This window comes from Anser brachyrhynchus, assembly GCF_964034855.1.
Source record: "Anser brachyrhynchus genome assembly, chromosome: 2".
NCBI classification, from domain to species: domain Eukaryota; kingdom Metazoa; phylum Chordata; class Aves; order Anseriformes; family Anatidae; genus Anser; species Anser brachyrhynchus.
Window position 1 is genome coordinate 1,510,526 of NC_137695.1, and position 19,877 is coordinate 1,530,402.

Here is a 19,877-nt window from a genome sequence, read left to right on the forward strand (position 1 = left end):
GCCGGACCCCCCCCCCCCTCCTTTTCCTCCGTCCCCCCCCCTTCCCTCTCCCCTCTCCCTCCGTCAGCCCCGACGGCCGCAGCCCGACCATGGGGGACTTCTACGACCCGGAGCACCCCACCCCGGAGTAAGCGCGGGCAGCGCCGGGGCCGCCCCGGGGCCGCCGCCGCCTCCTCCCGGCCCGGCTCGGCCCCGGCCTGAGGCCTTGCCGGGCCCCGCAGCCGCGCTCGACCCGCGGGGCACGGGAAAGGACCTGGGGGGGGGGGGGTGAGGGGGGTGGGTAAGGGGCCGGGCCGCTTCTTCAGCTCCGTCTCCCGGTCCCTGCTCGCCCCCCGCTCCCGTTCGTCCTCCCCCGGGGAGCGGCGAGGGGGGGAGGCCGGGGTAGGCCGCGCATCCCCGGCCTCGCGTGAGCGCCGCGGCCGGGAGCCGGAGGGGGGAGGCCGGCAGCGGCGGGAGGGGGGAGGAGGAGGCGGCGCGGAGCTGAGGGGGAAGGAGGGGAAGGAGGGGAAGGGGAGCACGGCTCCTGCTCTGCCCCGGCCCCGGCTGGGCCCTGCGGAGGGGTCTGGGCCCTCGGGGGGCGGCGGGGCGGTGCGGCCCTGGCCCGGGGGGGGCCTTTTTGGCCCCTTCTCGGCTGTGTGCTGGGGGGGGGGCAGCGCCTGAGCTCCTCACGGTTCTGTCCCCTCAGCCCTCCTCGTCCTCTCCCCGCTGCCCGGGGCTGGAGGGAGGCGAGGGGAGCGAGCCCCTGCCCCGTTTTCTGACGGAAGGGAGAAGTCTCCGAAACGAGGGGTTGCTCCTCATGGCCGGTGAATGCTGGTCCTCCCCTCGGGGGGGTTTCGCTAACCCCCCTCCGCTACATCGTCCTGCTTTTATTCCTGCCTGTGGAAGAGTTGCCCGTAGCGGGTTGTTGTGTTTTATTTTATTTTATTCATTTATTTTATTTTATTTATTTTATTTTACTTTATTTTATTTTATTTTATTTCATTTTATTTTATTTTTTCTCTCGTTGGTTCTGAACGGTGTCTTTGCAGCTGTAGACGTCCTCCCCGAAGGATTTGGGGCGCTCCGTAAACTTCGCGTGCGCAGCATCGCGGCCGGGCGGCCGGCTCGGGGCTGCGAGGAGGCAAACACCCGGCGCGTAGCGGCCCCCTGCCGCTGCTGGAGCGGAGTCGGAGCTAAAAACGGCCCCTTTCGAGCCAGGACAGCAGAGCAAACCTCCCGAGCGAGCGCCGCGAGTCGGGTGCGCGCCCACCTGGGGCAGCCGAGGAGCTGTTTCAGCTGCAGGGATCCCTCGCTGAACGATGCCAGCGCTCGAGCCTGCTAAAACTAGGGAGAGACGGAGGATTTCGTGGTGGGCTGGGGTTCGGTTTCGCTAGCCGTAGTTCTCGAGGTTCTCTGGGACGCGTTCGCCCGCTGCAGGAGGGTTGTGTGGGGCAAGGAGCAAGCCCTGGCGGTGGGCACCGTGCTGCCCGCGGGGCTGCTGGCGGTCGCACTCCTGGTTTGTCCTGAGCTTTCCTTCCCGTTGCTTTCAAAGAGCTCCGCCATTAGACACGAAGTTCTAGCCTGGTGTAGGTATTTTACGTTTTGGGCTAATGTAGGGTGAAATGAACGCTGGCCCCAGGGGTCGGAGTAACGTGTGAGGTTGGTGTCAGGGTGAGCGTCGTCCTGAGCTCAGCGCCCGCCGCGTGGCGGTGTGAAACGCCGCTGGTCCTCCTCCGGAACAGCCTCCGAGCCTGCAAACCGGGGCTGCGGGGAGAAGCCGGGGCGGTTTGTCCGACAGCTTTTCTAAAGAATCGCTCCGAACGAACCGGTGCCACCGCGGTGGGACCTCAGGGGCCGGGGAGCCTGGCGGCGCGTCCCAGGGCCCGGCCGGGTATTTCCAGCCGCCCACCGCGGCGGAGATCCGCACAAACGCGCCCCGATGTCCTCTGCTGCTCTGCTGCGGGACAGTCGGGAGCGTCAGAGGGGCCCGGTCCTCGTGCCCGGAGCTGCCGCAGCGTCCCTGCGGAGCTGGGTGGCACCGGCGGTGACCTCCTGGATGCGTTTGTGCGCGGGGTAGGCAGCGAGCCGGGGGGAATCGTGATGTGCGGGAGCAGGTTTTGGGGCGCCGTCGGGGCACGGCGGAACCCGGGATGCTTCCCGAGGGACCGGGCATTGTCCTCCCTTGCTGCTGGGGGGGGCTGGGACTCCCAAACGTCCCGCGCTAAGACCTGGGGGCGGTGAGGCGAGTTAGGTTGAGTCCCGTGGATGTCTCCAGCTCGCACCCAGGCGTTCCAGCGGAAAGAGGGCATCCTGCAGCAGATCCCCGTGCTGCGGGTCTGTCTGTCCGCCCTCGCTGGGCTCAGCCGCATGCGGGTCTCCCCGCCGCGCTCCCCGCGGGGTGACACCGGTGCTCCCGCTGTCCCCGGCTCCCCGGGCACGTCCTGCCTGGGTGCTTTGGCAGGACCAGGGTTCGGCCCCGTTGCCGCACCTCCGACGGTTTTAACGCGCCTGGGAATTGGATCCAAACGGCCCCAAACTCCGGTTTTCCACCGTGGCCGTCGCCGTGGTCTCTTAGAGCCTCGCGCCGTGGGCTTTTTGTCGCTCCGGGACTTGGTTTTTTTTTGCCTCCCGCAGGCACCTGGATTCCGTGGGCTGCTTCTGTCCCCTGGGAGAGCTCTCAGGCAGATCTCCTGTCAGGTACGCTGCGGGGAGCGGAGGTTAAAACCCCGAATTCAGGTCCCCCGGTGGGTTGTAAGCAGCGGGGGGACGCTGGCGGGAGGGCAGGGAGCCGCGGCTTTCGGTGCCCGGGTGCGCGTCCGGCTTTTAAAGCGATGCGCTTGCGAATTAACACCCTACGCGTGTCCCTGAAAAGTCAGCTTCTGTAAGGAAAAAGGCGTTTTAAGCCCCAAAACGCGTCTCCGATGAGGGACGGCCGCGCCTGCTGCCCCGTGCCCTGTCCGCAGGAGCAGGCTCCTTCCTGTGAGCGCCTGGAGCCCGGTTTTGGGGCTTTTTGTGGCTTTCCGGGCTCGGAGGGCTCCTGGCTCGCTCTCCTTCCCCCAGGTTCTTCCGCAGCTTCCACCCGCTGCTCTGCCCTTCCTCCCTCGCCGCCTGCTTGCGGCCCAGAAGCAGCGGCCGAGGGAGGATTCGCAGCGTTCAGCCTCGGGGGGTGTAATGGGGAAAAAAACAACAAAAACCAAAAAAAACCCCCGCCGAGGCGTCGAGCGGTCGAGGCGCCCGTGTGCCTTGGCCAGTTCGGAGCGGTTGAGGATGGAGCAATTACGGAGGGAGCAATTAACGGGGCAGAGCCGCGGCCTCAGGGCGCTCGGCCGGGCGGCTGGCTGGCGTCCTCGGAGCTGAGAGCCGTCAGCGGGGCAGCGTACTGTGATTTCCAAACGGTTCCGGGAGCTTTAATCACCCGCACGCCCCGTGCGGGTAATTAATTGCTGCGTGCTTAGCGTGCGGGAACGGCTAATGCATGAACTCGGCGCTCCTGGGGTGAGGGGAGAGCTCGGCAAAGGGGCCGGGCACCCCGCTTTTGGGTTCAAGCGGCTTTCAGAGGGTTTCCTCGTTGCGTTTCTCGCTGAATTCCCTCTCCGCGCGGTTCGGTTCTTGCCTCGCGGTGGCTCGGAGCGGGCGTCGCGCTTCTCTTCTCCCCTGCCCCTCGAAGGTCGTTCGGCCTCTCCAGGGGGTGCTCCCCTCCGTGCCGCCGCCTCCCCCCCCCCCCCCCCCCGGCATGTTTTAGGCTTTTGGGATCAATCCCAGGGCTCCCGGAGGAGGAAGGTGTCCGGCGGGCAGAGCCTGGGGCCGAAGAGGAGTGGAAAGAGAAAGGCGGGTCAGGAGGCAGAGATGGATCGGAAACCATAAGGCAGGAGGCGGAGGGGAGGAAGAGCCGAGCTCCTCCGCAGCCGTACCCGAGCAAACCCTGCGTGCGCCGCGCTCAGCACCGCTCCTGCGCCCGCCTCGCTTCCCACGGCGGTTCCGAGGATCTTAACGGCTCGGAGAGCGTCACGGCGCCGCTGCCCGAGCAGCTTTTGGACTTGAAACGCCTCCGCGGAGAGGTCCGCGTCGAGAGCTGAGCCCCGTGTCGCGGCTGACGGAAGGCAAGTCCTCACCAGCGGCCGGTGGACGAGCTCCGGAGCCTTGCGCTCGTGCTGTGTCGGGCAAGTTTCTGCTCCCCGGAAGGATGAAGGGGGCCGCGTTTCTCTGCTCCCCCAGTACTCGCCTGCCCGTCGCCAGCTCCTGGTTGTCATTGCCACAGCAGCTCCTCTCCTCCCGCCGTGCTGGGCTCCGTTTATTCGCCGTAGGACGGCTCGGTTTGAGGCCCTCGGCTCTTCAGGAGCTGCCGGTGCAGGGAGTTTGCTTCTGGTTCCTTCTCTGCCGTTTCTAGCCCTCGGGAGGGCCACGCGGGCTGCCGGAGGGCTGCGGGTCAGTTGACAAAACCTGCCGGGGTCCCGCGGGCCTTCCCCGAGCGCCTCAGGAAGCTCTCGGGGTGCGCGAGCGGCAGGAGCGAGGCCGGGCTTCCCGTCGGCTCCCGGTCGGTTTGCTTTCCGGACGCGAACTCGGGTCGGAATCCGCTCGAGGTGACCCCCGCGCGCGCTGCCCCGCGCCTGCCTTTCGGCCGAAGACTGACCGTGACGGGGACCAGCCTGTCCCTCAGGGGGGCCGTTCGGGGCGGTGCTCGCGGCGTAGGAAACCCCCCGTAACCTCCGAGCAGGATCCTCCGAGCAGGAGCGTGCTCGCCCCCCTCTGCTCCCTTGCGTACGGGGCGGCGGCGGCGGGGAAAAGCTCCCCGCAGGTGAAGCGGGCGCGCGGGGAGCGGGCTCTGGATGCCTGCAGGTGCCTGCTGGGGGTCTGCGAGGAGGAGTAGTAGTAGGAGGAGGAGGAGTAGTAGTAGGAGGAGAAGGAGTAGTAGTAGGAGGAGGAAGAGTAGGAGGAGGAAGAGGAGGAGGAGGAGGAGGAGGAAGAGGAGGAGGAGGTAAAGAGGAAGAGGAGGAGGGTGGGTGGAAGCCCCTGCTGCAGGGGCTGCCCCCAGGACCTGCCCCCCAGGGGAGGGGCCACCTTGCCTTTTGTTGTTTCTTTTTCCCCTTTTTCCCCCCCTGTTTCCAACACCCAGACCTGCTGCCCAGGTGAGGTGGAGCCGCACGGCCTGAGCTGCCGCCGCCAGCGAAGCCCCGGTGCCGCTCGCCGGCAGCGATGACCGTGAGTGAGCGCGGAACTCGGTGGGGCGATGGATTTATCTCCTAACCCGGCCCGCTCGCGGGTTCCTCGCCTCCCTCGGCTGCCCCTGCCGCTGCAGGGTGCTGGAGAGGTTGCTCCAAAGCCTCCTTCCCCCCCGAGCCGGGCTGCGCTCCGCGCCGGGGGAGTTCGCAGGCGGCTGTCCCCTCTGCTTTCTCTCCTCGCGTTGAGGAAAGCAGAGGGCACTGCTCTCGCTCTGCGTTAGGGAGAGGATTTGCTGCTCTGCGTGGGGCTGTAGCGCGGAGGTGCCTGCGCGCTGGGGAGCCCCGGAGAGGCGGGACAGCGGGGACAAATTGGGGGGGGGGGGGGGGACAAATTGCCGGCAGCCCCTGGAAGGACAGGCGGTCCGGGAAGGGCACCGCACTGCCTCGGGGTGCTCACGCATTTTCTGCTTTAATTGCATGGCCTTGGGGCAGTGCAACTGGAGAATGCTGCGGGTGCTCGGAGCCTTCCCTTTTGTTGCAGCTCCTGCCGCCCCGCGACGCCTCCAGGAGGTGATTTTGGTGCGGGGGGGGGGGGGTCTGAGCATCGACCCCCCCCCCCGGTTACCTTTTGCCGCGGGGGAAGCTAACCCAAGGCTGCGAACCGAACCTCTCCTTCCCCGCTTGGACGGGGGGAGGCTTGCCAAGGGCGAGCGCTGCCACGTTGCCCACCGGGAGCCCTGCTTTCGGGTGCAGCCGTGGGCCTGCGCCCTCTCCTTCCGCCCCGGCACGCCGTCCCAGCTCGCTGGCTCGCCGCCGTCCCCCTTCCACGCGCCGCGGTGCGTTCCCTCGCCGGGCCGGTGCTCTCGGCCGTCCGGCGGCACGCCGCAGCCGTGGGATCGCCGGGGGCTGGCCGCTGTCACGGCGCCCGGCTTGAACCGCCGGCTTCCTCCCTCAGACGTGCCCCGGAGCCCCGGTGCAGCGGGGAGAGCGCGAGCGGGGTGCGCGGCCGCCGGGCTTCGGGGGAGTTCTGGGCGAGGAGCGGGTCCCGCGGCGCCTCTCCTGGAGCGGCAGGCTGGAGACTGCTGGAAACGTTCTTACCCGGGGCCTGCTTCCGAAAGGAAAAGCTGCCAGCCTCTCCGAAACGCTGCTGTGAACGCACGGGGAGCGAAATATGTGGCAGGTGAAGCCTTGCCCGCCTCCGAAAAAGGACCCCAAGCCTCAACCTGTGGCTTTACCCCAGGGGCTGTGCGGGCTCCTTGGCCACCTCCCGCACCTCCCCGCAGGCTGCCAGCTGGCACGGAGCGGGCGTTTTGCAGCTCGTGCCTCTTTAGCCTGCCTTTTTTCCCCCCCTGGGCAGCGGGGAAGGGGAACCTGAATGCCCGTAGCGAGGATTTACGGCGCCCTGAGCTCCCCGTGCTGCCTCTTAAAGCCTCCCGGATCCGCTCCTCGCGGTGAGAAGGGGGGGCGCCGGGCCGGGCCGGTGGTGGCACCCGTGTCACCGCTGCTCCCAATTCACCGCTGGGGTGGCCGGCGGCCGGCGGCCGGCCCTTTTTGTGCTTCGCGAAGGGTATTTCAGGTCGTCCCCTTGTTAAACTCGTCCCTTCCCCACCTGCTCGTGGCTGCGGGATGCCCCCCAGCCCGTGTTATTTTCGGAAACGAGGGAGGGAAGGGGGGGGAAATAACATCCGGCGCGTGGCTGCCTTGCTTCCTGGCACGGGGAACGTGCCGGGTTTTTTTTTGTATTTCAGGCCAGGGGACGCGGCGTCTCGCCCCTGCCCCGACCCCAGGCAGCAGCACCCAAAGGTGCGGCTCCAAACCCGTTGCCCAAAAGCGGGTGCTGAGCTGGGGGAGCGGGGCTGGGGGGGTGTCACCGGGGGCACGGCCCCGCTCGTAGCGCTGCTGACCTCAGGTTCTGGAGCAACTGGCTGGGTTTCCAGCTTCTGTTTGGGGAAAATGTTTGATTTCTGCCCCCCTTCCTGTCCGGCTGTGCCGTCGCCTTTCCTCTGTGCGGTTTACCCGGGGAAGGAGCGGGGTTGTGTATTAACCCCCCCTGCCTTTTTTTCCAGCCGCGCGGCACCCAGCGGTCCGTAATTTTGGAAGCAGGGACACGTCCGGGAAGCGGGAGCCCAGCACCGGGCGCAACGGAGCTCGCAGCCGCTTAGCACCGCGTTTATTTCGGGTAATGGCAGGGGCTGATTTGGCCTAGTTTCCAATCCCCAGCCGGACACGGCGGAGATTCACAAGGCGAGCACGCGCTAGAGCTTCAGACCTGTAAGTGTTTTACAAAACCACTCGGTTTTGAGCTTGCCGGCGGCTGCGGCGAGCTCGCGCACCGAGCTGTAACCCATCGCCTGGTGGTGAGATGCGCTGGGCTCCCCTTCTTGCCTTGAGCACCGTGCCGGAGCTCGGGGTGGCCACGCACGCTCTTCCCCGTGTCACTGCCCACGTTTTCAGGTTTTTGTGGGTTTTTGCCCAGTCTAAGAGCGGCGCCTGGGGAGCAGGGCGGCCCCGAGGCTGCCATTCCCTCCGGGATTTGGCTTTTGCGCTTTGTTTCCCTAAGAAAGGAAGGGAATTGCTGGCCAGGTGGGCTTTCAGATGGACCTGTGCTAATGCCTGCATAATGCCGGCCTCGGCCTCCAGCTAGGTGTGCCGAGTGCTGCTCAGGGTGAGGCTTTTTTGCTCTTGCAGGGTCGTTAGCCCTGCAGGTGCTTAGATAAAAAGAGCCGTCGGCTTCCAGACAAAAAAAAAAGGACCGAGGGGAGCTGAGGCTCTGGCACAGCCCCGAGTTTTTTGCCCTGATGCATACCAGCATTTGTCATTTAGACTTCGTAAGCCTGAGGGCGTTCTGTTTGGTTGCATTTTTTAGCATAAGCAAAGCCCGCAAAGCCAAGGTTGTGATGTGAATTACGACTTAAAAAGGGGAGAAGTCTAAAGGCGAGAAGCGGCATTCCTACCAAGCTGTCGGAGCATCTAAGGGATGCTGAACCTGGGAAGAAAAATGCACCTGCATTTTATTATTATCGTGCCCAGGACAAACCGGGGAGGTGTGAACTGCGCGCGGGGTGCGGGGATTTGGGATTTCCTTGCTGCTCCGGCCGCTCCCGGGAGCGGTGTGGGTTCGTGGCGTGTTTGCAAACCCACGGTGCCGATACCTGGCGTTAATCGGGCCTGGCAGCAGCCCGGCGCAGTTGTTCTTGGAAATCGTACGTTGGGGCAGGCGGATTGTGCTGAGTCTTACTACGTTAGCGTTGCCCTCGGCAAGGAAAAGATGGTACAAGCTCCTTATTTATTTTTTTTAACTTCACCGTGCGCTTGTTGGTAGATGTCTTCTGTTTTGCTTTGCGTTTTATTTTGGGTTTTCGCAAGCCCTTCCTCTTGAAATTCACGGAAAGAAGCCAGTAAACGCCTGAGCCCAATGCTAATTTTAACAACTCTTCCTTTTACACCTCTGAGGATAGCAAAGAGCAGCCAGAGGGAGGCAGGCAGGGCTGCGGCTGTGCGTTCGGATGGTGTCCCCGGCTCGGGTACGATCCTGCTTTGCTTCCTCGCGCTCCTATCGTGGAAAGCCCGCGTAACTCCCAGCCCGGCGTGGGAGGAATTTGGCAAACCGTTCCCGAGCGAAGAGCGGCGCCTTACCTAATTTTGGAAACCTATGTTTGTGTTGGAGCTGGGGCAAAAGGAAGAGGCTGCAGCCCCGGCTGCCTCCTCGCTGCTCCTCTCTGAAATCCCACTGCCTTTTCTGCGATACCACCGCGGGACGGAGAAAAAAAGTTCTTTTTTGCCTAAAAGCAGCTTCCCCCCCCCCCCCCCCCCCGAAGCCTCGCTCCCAGCAGAAGCGAGAGCAGCCGGATCGTCCTCTTCCTAACGCAGCTCGCTCCCTCCTCGGAGGCTTCCTCTGGGTTTTGAAGCATCTCGGCTGGTTTTTTCCCCCTGTAAAGCACCTCAGATTGCAGGTGCGTGCCGCTGGGGGTGTCGCAGGCCGCTGGATGCTCTCGAGGAAATCGCCGTGGCCGAAAGCTGCGCCCGGGACCGGAGCTTGCAGCCGTGCCCTGGTGCTGCTGCTCCGTGACGTGCCTCCCCCCGCCCAGCTCCTCCCCGAGTGCTTCGGAGCTTGGGGAAGTTTTATTCTTAGCCTGCGGTTTTTGGAGACCTCTTCTCTGCGTCCTTGCCAGCGTTTTAACTTGACGCCGGTTTTGCGGAGCTTTTCAGCAACGGGAGCGAACGCAGGTTGTTATTTCCTTCACCCTCACGGCGGGCACTCGGGAATACTGAACTCCGGTGCCCGTCTCCCACCACGTACCGACTCGTGTCCGTGTTTTCCCGTGTGAACGGACGCTTCTTTCTGCCTGGTTTGGGACTGCCAGCTTTTGCGTGTTGGTCGTCACCCCGTGCTGCGTCGCAGCGCGTCTCCTTGCGGCTGTAGTGAACGTTTTGGTGTCGGGTCTTGGCCGTGCTTGACCTTGGTGCTGTTCTCACCCCCTCAACGCTCGCTTTGACTCGGGACACCGTCGTTCCTGACGGCCGTGCGTTTTGGGGAAGTCTTGAACTCCGCTTTCTGCGATCCTAGAAGGAAAGCCTCCTTTCGGGCAGTAATTCGCGTCAAAATGCGGTTCTTAAAGGGCTTCTGTCCTCCCCGTCGGCACTGCGCTGAATTAATGGTGTTCCCAACCCCATTAAATCACCTACACGCCCTTTGTGTATCCACGGCTTGCTCAAGCTCACGGGTCATGTTTCCTCAATAAAAACAAGCCCTGTTATTGCTGCCGTGCGGGTGATTTATGCCCCATTAATAAGCTTTATCAACTGGACGTGAGCCTTTGGCGGATATTGCTGCTGGCGATGGGGCTTTCGAGCGGGTCGCCCCTAACTCTCGGTTGATGATTGCTGAAATGGGGCAATACCCGGTTGCTTCCGTGCTGTCGTTGCAGAAATGTGCCTGAAACCTCTGCATCCGTTCGTGTGTAGTTTCTCTTTAGGGGCCAAAACGCTCCCCGAGGCTCTGCAGGCGTCGGGCACGGCGAGACCAGAGCAGCGCGGTTCTTCCTCCTCGCTCGCGGAGAAGCTGCCCGGCTGGTGGGACTGAGCAGCGAGCGTAAGGAGGGAGGCGAGGAGGGCTGGGCTTCCCCTCGGCAGCTTCCCTGGGAGCCAGGTGGTGCTCAGCCTGCTCGGTGCCGAGGGGCTGAGCGCCAAGGAGCTGGATTCTTGAACCCTACGCGTCGCGGTGAATATTAGCTGGGGCCGCGGGTTCGCGGCAGGTGACGCAGCGGTAAGGTGTGTGTCGGGACCTCTGCCTCTATTTCTGAGCGTGCGGAGGTGATGAGAGAGGAGGAACTTTTCGCCGTTCCGGATCTGCTAAGGAAAATACTGAACCAGGAAGAAAAACAAATCCTGATTCCCGTGTCTCGTTCCCCAGACTCTTACGCCTGCGTTACCTTCGCAGCGTCGCCTCTGTTGAAGCAGGACCCTGGCTGGCTTGCCGGCCGTCGGCGTCCAGCAGGCTGCTGGGTTTCAGAAGGTTTGCTCTGGGCGTCCTTGCAGAATTGCCGCTGTTCGGGTCCCCGAGGCGCCCTCCGAAGCTGCCGGTGTCTGGGTGCTGGCTGGGTGGGTGCGGGCTGGCGCGGCCACGCTTGGGGTGGCAGGGGTCTGACGTTGCGTTTTGTGGTTCTGCCTGATGCTCACACCTTCTCTCTGTGTTTTCTTTTGCATGTTTTCTCGGCTGGATTGCAATAGAGAAGAAGAAAATGAGGTGAGTAAAATTAACTCCTTTTTTATGTCACTCCCAGTTTAGGCTTTAGCCCAGCGTAGTCGTTTTGACTTAGGGATTTCTTGAGCCTTGGGTCCAGATAAACCAGAGGGCAAAACCAAACCCCACCTGCTTGGACAGGGACAAGAGACATCCTCACGTTCCAGCCCGGTGTTTTGGGGTGCCTCCAGGTTAGTGGTTGGGTCTGCAGGGAAGGGGAGCGCCCTCAGTGCCACCTCCACGTCTCTCCGGTGGCGACTGCGGGCAGCAGAGCGCGGTGGTGCCTCTGAGTCGCTGGGTGCAGGGAGGCTCTGCTCTCTGCGCCGCGACAAGACGAGTATTTAAGGCCTTGGTCCGTGGAAAACAACGAGTTCTGCTGCATTAATGTGTGGGGAAGGGAGGAAACTTTCAGGGACTGGAACGTTTTATAACACCCCAGCCGAGGAAGGACCGCCGCTAATAATTTTTGACGCTTCAGGACCACGTCTGCTCTGGTTGAACGTGCTGTGCGTGCTCCTGCCTTCCCAGCGACTGGAGAGCTGCAGGGGCACTGCCTCGTGCTGCTTCAGTCATTCCTCGGCAGTCATTCATCTCCGCGGAGTACGCAGAGCGAGCTCCTGCCGCCTTCCCCTGCTGCACTGCGCCCACAGCAGCGTGCTGGGGAGCCTTTGCTGTCTGTAAAACATGAAAGGCAGGAGAACTTTTCCACTATTTTGCCAGTAATTGCTCCCTATTAAATTTCAAAAGCTACCTGTGGAATATATTTTACATTTATGTAAGTCATGTTTTTTAAACTTGGTGTTATTTAAGGAAAAAAATCCCTGGAAGGGTGAGCATGTGAGGTTGAAACATTTGTTCTGAGATGCGTGATCTCTGCTGAATAGATATGGAAAGCAGCGGAATGAAGCTCAGCAGCTCCTTTCCTTCCCTCCAGTCCTGTGTTCTGTGCAAAGGTGGCTGTATCCAAACCCCGTTATTTGTGTGCAAGCTCAGATTTCAGCTCTGTTGTGCTTAGAGATAGAAAGATTTTAATCAAAGCACTGGCATCTATTTCCATAACTGAATTTTGGACATAAAATAATTTCAGCCAGGTTCTAGTAAGACAACTCCAGAATGCTGATGCACTGTGTTCACTGTGTTTTTTTTTAATATATATAGTGTATAATTGGTATAAGAGGTGAATCCAGTCAATGATAAGAGTTTGGATTCAGATTTGTGGAGACTACTTCCCTTAGACACCCAGATACGTGTGAAGATAGGAACCTGATTTCTTACACTTAGGTTGTTCCAATGCATATGCCCAGGTCAGGGTAGGAAGGTGTCAGTTTCTGGTCATGGAAGGAGAAGAAGTGACCCAACAACCTCACAAAACGACGTTCCCTTGCTCTTTGGGAGGCTGAGCCCAGCATCCTGCGGGAGGATGGTCTCAGTAGCATTCAGACACGCAGAAACTCCAACCAAACGGGCCGAGCGCTTGATTTTGTCCTTTGTGCTTCGGTGAATTTGGTTGTATGCGCTTGTGTATTAGTCTGTTGTTTGGGTTCAAAAAACGGATGGCTTCTGATGTGTGCATTCCTTGAAAACTGAGTATTTTCAGCAGCCTCTGTAGAGGTGAGTGTGGGACGGTGTTGGCGAGAAGAGGAGGACAAGCGTGTGGACGTGCCCCTTTTTAAGGCCATTGTTATCTGGGCGCCCTTTCGGCATCCGTGCTCGTTTCAGAGCACCCGTGAGGTGGCACCAGTTTTAAAGGAGTCAGATTTTTGACCCGATGCGTGCGTGGTGCTAGGCTGGGTAGCCAAGACAAAGTCAGGTGGAGGCCGTGACATGTTTTTCACAATTAGAATATTGTGCGTTTCATCAAATATGGGGGTATTTTTGTAAAAATTACATCTAAGCATGCAAATAGAATGGGATGGGGTTTCCATTCCAGCATCTTACTTAATAATTTACCACGGTGCCTTTAGCCTTAGCGACTGTGCATTGTTTTACAGAAGTTAAACGATAACTAAGCACATAGTAAGTCACCGTGGGTAGCAGGAAACCACTGCTGCTGCCAAAGATGTGTTCATGCAATAGTTATGGGAGGAAAACCTCGCTGCGTACGGTGTTCTGACTGCTAAAACTGTTTTCATTGGAGTCATGCTCCTCGCCCGAAGTGCGATTACGCTAATGCAGTTTGGATTTATGGGGATAAGGGAGGTGGAGAGGAACACCCTTTTACCACAGTGTGACAGCATTCGTCTTTTAGGGATTGTACTCTCGTTACGCTGCGGTAGATAGCGATAGAGCTTCTGCGGAGACAAGCCCGTAGCTTTAGAAATAGGTGGACAAAAGCCAAGGTAAATAAACACAGTGTGCTTTTTGCTCTGAAAGTTGCTAATCTAGGGCTTCGATAAATACGTTCTGTAAGGTGAGAGGTTCCTTACATCTCTCATGTGAGTAACCTGCTTGTTGGCCTGAGACTTGTTGGGAAGGATGAATGACCGAGATAAAGCACAGCGTGGGAAAGGACGGGGCTTAGGGCTGCGACTGTGGCTCTTGGTAGCCTGATTCACTCTGAAACCAAACGCATCCAGGTGCAGTCTGCTGGGGTGTGAAAACAAACGCACCTAAGGCTTGAAAGTGCAGGGTGTTTTGTGGTGCGAGACCACAGAAAGAGAACAAATAAAGTAGCGCTCTCCCTTCGATTAACTTTGTGCGTTGAACCCTCTCTCTCTTCTTTTTTTTAATAAGAATTAAATGCAAAAAGAACTTTCAGCTTGGTTATTAATAAGTCAGTTAAAAAGCCTCAGCCTGAATCCCAGAGGAGATATGTTCAAGACTCGAAATGAGCGGATAATTGATTCTGATCAAAAGGGAGGCAGGCGCAGAAAGCAGTGTGGCTGCGCTGTCCCAGACTTCAGCCCAGGATATCAATTTCTATTTTATAACCTTAAAAAATTCACCAGGTAAAAGGGAATTGTTCAGTGCTCCTGTAGAACAGGGTTGTTTTTTAAAAACACCTTCCTCTAACAGCCTTTTCTTTTTTTGTCTTTTCCAGGGCAAGACTGAAACCGTGCAGAAGGCTGGCTTTATCAAAGGCCCAGTGTTCAAAGGTGTTGCTTCTAGTCGCTTTTTGCCCAAAGGCACCAAAACAAAGGTTAACCTTGAGGAGCAAGGAAGACAAAAGGTGTCTTTCAGCTTTAGTTTAACCAAGAAAACCTTACCGAACAGATTTCTGACCGGTCTCGGAAACGAGAAACAAAATGAAACACAGAACTCCCCAGCAGTACCCCTTCAGACTGACTTTAACCCCAAAATTAAAATGGACCTTGGGGATGCTGCCGGTTCAGCTGAGGAGTCTTCACCTCCAAAACCGAAGGTAGAACTGGGGAAGATCCATTTTAAGAAACATTTACTTAGCGTCACTACCAAACCACCGCCACCAGCTGCAGCAGCAACGTTGCCACTGTCGGCTCTGGCACCGGTAACGGAACCGGTGGCAGCGGCCGCGGACTTCCCGTCAACACCGCCACCGCCGCCTCCACCTCCACCAACAGCATCACCAGCAGCATCCATGCCAGTTCCCGCAGCAGCAGCCTTGCCACAACTGCCCGTAACGCTCATGTCGACGCTGTTGCTGTCGCCGCCTGTAGAAGCAGAAGTCCCGGCTTCGAAGGAGCCGTGTCGCGTAGTACCGAAGGAGGCTTTGGAGCTGGACGTCAAACAGGATGCAGTATCACACGGTTTGGAAGAACACGTAACCGTACACACGGCCGAGCAGGTGGAAATAACTCCACAGAAGGAAGATTCCCATATTGGGAAAGACGATGAGGTGTCTGACAGCTCAAAGGGTGCTTCTCTGTGCTCTAGGAAACAGGGTTTGAAGAGGAAGTTCTCCCAGTCCGACGGCACGTTGCTGGGCTCCGAGTCTGACGAAGACTCTGTGAGGACTTCTTCCAGCCAGCGCTCGCATGAACTGAAGATATCCAGTGCGGAAAAAGAGAGAGATCCCAGGAAAAGCTCTGCGTCGCTCAGGGGAGAAGAACCGGTGAAGTCCTCCTCGCGCTCCAAGTCGGACAGAGATGAGAAGTATTCTAGCTATTCCAAGTCAGAGCGAGATTCGCGGTATGCGTCCTCCCGATCGAGGTCAGACAGGGAGAGGCGGCGAAGCCGGTCTCATTCTCGTTCCCGGTCCGATCGGGGCTCCCGAACCAGCTCGTCGTACTCGAGGTCGGAGCGCTCGCATTACTACGAGTCTGACCGCAGATACCACCGGAGCTCCCCTTACAGAGAAAGGACAAGATACTCTCGTTCGTATGCGGATTCCAGGGCGAGGGAGAGCTCTGATTCGGAAGACGAGTACAGGAGGACACATTCCAGATCTAGCGACTCGAGGCGCACGTCGTCCCACTCCTCTTCGTACAGAGATTCAAGGACTTCTTACTCTAAATCGGACAGGGACAGCAAAATAGAGTCATCTCATGCTGACATGGAGAGGAGAGGAAAGTCTTCTTCAAAAGCAGATAGAGATTCAAAACGGACTTCAGAAAGTGAAGTAACCAAAAGGTGCTCTCCCCTTAATGAGCTCGGGTATCGAAAGGGGACATCCCATTCTAAGCCTGACAGTAATGTGAATTCCTCCCGTTATAAGTCCACCCCTTCAAAGACCCCTGCGCCAAAGCCTGATAAATTTAAAAGTTCTTTCTGTTGTACAGAATCAGTTGAAGAAATAAAGCAGCAGTCTAATTCTCTAGATTTAGAGACCTCTTGTCTAAAAAGCAATGAGATCCGAGTGTCCATTGCAAAAAGATTTGAAAGGGAAAAGACACTTTCTCCACTAAATCAGTTAAATGATTCACCCACTTTTAAAAAGACAGATGAATCAAAAGCTGGTTTTCCTCATTCAAGGTCCGAGGAACTTGCAGGAAATGAATGCCATGACAGTGTTAAGGAACAAGAAACTTTAGTAAAGGTAAAGCACGAGCAGTTAAGAACGTGTTTCCCTATGGTAATGAATATAAATGGGTCCCCAGAGGGTAGGTCTGATGACTTGGCAACTCTCAGTGCCTCCAAAACAGAGGATGTCGCAGCGTCTTCTGACGATAGTCTGTGTAGGTCGGAAGCGTCACCCGTCGTAAAGACGAGTAAGTTGTATCCGTTGCCATCAAATGGATTTGAGAGCACATACGCCTCTAAAGAGCACGAGCTAGATGATTCTCGTGTGCAGTCCAGCGAGTGTAGCAGCCTGTTTAAGGAAACGGAGGCTCCGGTCCCAGAGCAGCAATGCGAAGCTATGCCTTTGCCAGTCGTGAATGTAGATCATTCTAAAACTTTAATTAAGAAGCTGGATGATCAGGCGACTCCGTGTGACAAAACCAAAGAATCAGTTTTTTGCTACATTTCAGATGATGCTACCCCTTCTTTGTACCATTCGGAGGTTGAAATCGAAGTTGAACCAGGAGATCTGAAAGTTACTTCCGAGGCGTTTCTGGACGTGCACGTCGAGCCGCAGACAGTGACGTGCGACTATGAATGCACAGAGGATCAAAATTCAAAGTCTGCGTGCGAAGATGATCAGTATCATATTAACCATTCCCATAAAACGAGCCTAGCCGTGGATAGCTCGAGCAGAGATTCCTCTCAGGACGGCTTTTCCCCCCGAATCAGGTTGGACAACCCCGTGGTCGCGCAGCATCCCGAGGGAAACGTCCCCTCCAAGTGGGACAGGGCCCCGCCAAACCAGCGCGAGAGGCCGCCGCACCACTCGGAAGCTGAGGAGGTGCTCGAGGTGGATACTCAGCACCTCGACGTCCCTTCAGCGAAAGGCAAGCTGTCGTTCAAAGACGAGCATTCGTATTACTCCGAAGTGCCGCTGGAGCACCGCAGCAGAGAGGTCGCAGTGGAAGAAAGCGCGGTTTCCACCGAGGGAGTTGGGTCAGAGGATCTGAAAGAGCAGGGCCTCGGCGCGTCAGTTGAGGACGAAGGGAGCGGGCCCTTGGTGGCTTCGGCTTTTCCAGACGCTTTGTTTCCATCTTGCGACGTTGTCGTCACTGCAGAAGAAACGGAAACCGTAACGCAGGCCCCCACGTGTGACAGCAGCGGCAGCGCTTCCGAGTTCGTTCCCCCTCGCCACGACGATTATTCGGACACGGCCGAGAGCGACAGCGAGCCGGGCAGTGACGACAGCGACACGGAGGATTCTGATTCCGACGACGGCGTGCCGCGGAAACGGCTCCAGTCCGTTGTGGTTATCCCAAAGAACTCGACCATTGCCATGGAGGAGAGCAGCCCGTGCTCCTCGCGGAGCAGCCAGGGCAACCGGCGCTACTCGGACCACTGGGACGACGAGAGGCCGGAGCCCAGCAGGCCTTACTACGAAGAGAGGCCGGAGAATATGGCGAGTAAGAACGGCCCACAGGCAGAGAGCAGGTGCTCTCCTAGGGGGATGGAGAAGAGCCCAGCCTCTTCCACCGAGCTCAGCAGGAAGGAGCCCGAAGAGCTCCGGCCAGACGCTTGCCAGCCACAGAGCGACGGCGTTGACAGCACGAGTCAGGCAGACCTAGCGGCAGACCCCGACGGCAAATCCAACCCAGACGAGAGACTGAAGGAGCTGATGGCCGTAGGTAGGCCGGTCGGCCTGCAGGAAGAGCAGCCATTTTGTCTGCCTGAGAGTTTCGGAAGCGCTGATAACTCTCGACACCAGGCAAACGCTTCCAAGCCGGACAGCAGGCAGGGGAAGGGTGGGCTTAATCAGTCTGGCCTCGGAGAGTTCTCCAAGGTGGACGGTTTTCATACAACGGAGGATTTGGGTGGTTTGGGCTGGGACTTCTCCCAGCCGGAGAAGCCCAGTAGCACCTATCAGCAGCCAGATAGCAGCTTCGGGGTCTACTCAGGCTACGTTTACCAGCCAGGTTCGGGAGCGTACAGCGGGTCTCAGAACTACTGGCAAGGCAACGGTTATTGGGATGCGAGGTCTGCTAGCAGGCCTTCTGGAATTAATTACGAACGAATTCAAGGACAAGTGCCGGATTCTCTAACGGAGGATCACGAGGAGTACGAGGAGGATGACCGCTGGGATGATGACTGCAAGGCTCGTTTTCCCAGCTCCCCGAGTAAGTTCCATGCTCCTGAGCAGAAAGAGGCAGGTTCTGTGCAAGCCCATGAGATCAGCAGCAATTCCACCAAGGAGCCGGTGTCTGCCGGTGAGAAAAAGGAGGAGGTGAAGGCTTTGGAAAAAAATGACGTGAAGGAGCGAGGGCCGCCAAAAAAAAGACGCCAGGAGTTGGAGAGCGACTCTGAGAGCGATGGCGACTCCAGGGAGAGGAAGAAGGTAAAGACAGAGGGGGAGCAAGTGGAGGCGGCGCCGCAGGATTCCTCCATGGTCGGTCGCTTGTGCATCATGGACGACTTCCGAGACCCGCAGCGCTGGAAGGAGTTTGCCAAGCAAGGCAAAATGCCCTGTTACTTTGACCTGATTGAGGAAAATGTGTACTTGACGGAAAGGTAACTGATTTTTTTTTTATATATTTTTTTCCTTTGACTATAGCAGTTTTCGGTTTCAACTTGTATTTGACTCTGGGATAGCTTTTTTTAAAGCCAAATTGGCAATTGGTAGAGCAGGGAGGAATGGGGAGGAAGCATGTTGCATTCCCTGGGTCTCACAGCACTGCTTGTAGAGGACATGCTGGGCCAGTGCTGTAACCCCCACGAGGTCTCTTCTCCCAAGCAAAAAAAAAAAAAAACCACTTTTAGGATCCGGAGAGGTGCCAGTGATGGGAGTATGTGGAGGGATGATCACTAATTACCTCCTTCTCTGTGGCATCTCCTGTAGCTTGTCCTGACATGGGTGGCAGGCAGGACTTGCCCACTTGAGATTCCCAGCATCAGCAACAAGTAAAATTGTTCTTGTGCCCACAGTAGCTTGCAGAAGTGATTTTTTTTCTTCCATTTTTTTCTTTTTTTTTTTTTTCCTGTGTTCTCTGCTGTCCACTGTTCATATGAACGTGGTGGGGCTGCAGTAGAGCCCAGAGCTGTGCAGCAGCATCACCTGTGGGCTTGTCAGATCTTCTGTTCAGAGCCCCCAAATGACAGCTCTCTCAAGACCAAGGGAAATCTGGGCATGGGAAAGGTTCTGGACACATGTTGTGTGTTTTCAAAGGCTGTGGGTGCTTGCATGTAATTATTCGTTGTCTCAAACAAGATATTTTAGCTCTAACAGCTGTAATTTGAAATAGCAGAGGTTAGCTGCTGATTGATGAATCCTTCTGCGTGGGAATATTGAACAGGGTGTGATCATTTGAAAAAAAATCTGTTCCTGAGCTCTGGGCTTCAGTAAGTATGTTGCTTCAGAGCTCAAAAACCTTCATCCGTGCCCAAAAATACGGAGTCCGGCTTTAACGGGTAGGTAGGAACTCCTTACAAGTTTGTAAACAGCCCTTATTCCTTGTGCAGCCTGGGGTAAGGCCTGCTCATCATTTATACCCGTTAAAGCTCCTTTCTCACTTCAGGATGCCTCCCTCTCGTAGTCTGAGGCAGAGTAAAGCGGGGCTGTGTTTTTCACACCCAAGTGAACGCCAAACTTTTCTGCACCGACCGGCAGCGAGGGCACGGTGCGGTGCGGGGGAGCTCCGCGCGTGCGGATTTACACGCGTGTTGTGTTTTGTGTAGTAGGTCCTGATGCTCAAGTGTTTGTTGCTTCATTTGGCTGCTCTGAACTACGTTGTTCGCCAAAACGCTTTAACACGTTTATATAAAAAACATATTCTTAATTCAGAGTCCGGATATAGACCGCTTACGTGTAGACAGAACTTGCTGTTTATTTCAGCCCAAGTTTATTTATTTTTTTTACGCCTTTTTTTGTCTTGTTGGGATCCTCGCTCCAAAGCATTTCCCTTGCAAGGGCTAGTCATCTTATGGCAACTAAAATTTCACTTAGTAGATGTCTTTGGTGCTCTACCTTTGCTGTAACTCCAGTTTTCGTATGGTTTTCTTTTTTTTTTAATCTTCTTATTTGA

The 19,877-nt window shown here is 57.6% G+C and overlaps 1 protein-coding gene across 3 annotated transcripts in view; it reads left to right on the top strand.

Annotated features, from left to right (window-relative positions):
* The window catches only part of SETD2 (SET domain containing 2, histone lysine methyltransferase), a 63,905-nt gene continuing 44,028 nt past the window's right edge, over positions 1–19,877 (top strand). For 2 of the 3 annotated variants that reach the window (XR_013947902.1, XM_080583658.1), the window contains exons 1-3: positions 1–127; positions 10,869–10,884; positions 13,922–18,366. Coding sequence is in view for 2 of the 3 variants with exons in the window: in XM_080583658.1 (XP_080439784.1) it covers positions 90–127; positions 10,869–10,884; positions 13,922–18,366 (4,499 nt within the window). In the remaining variant the exon portion in view is untranslated. Of the gene's footprint in view, positions 128–10,627; positions 10,885–13,921; positions 18,367–19,877 lie in introns of those variants that run through there. The other variant, XM_080583657.1, reaches the window with a different exon arrangement.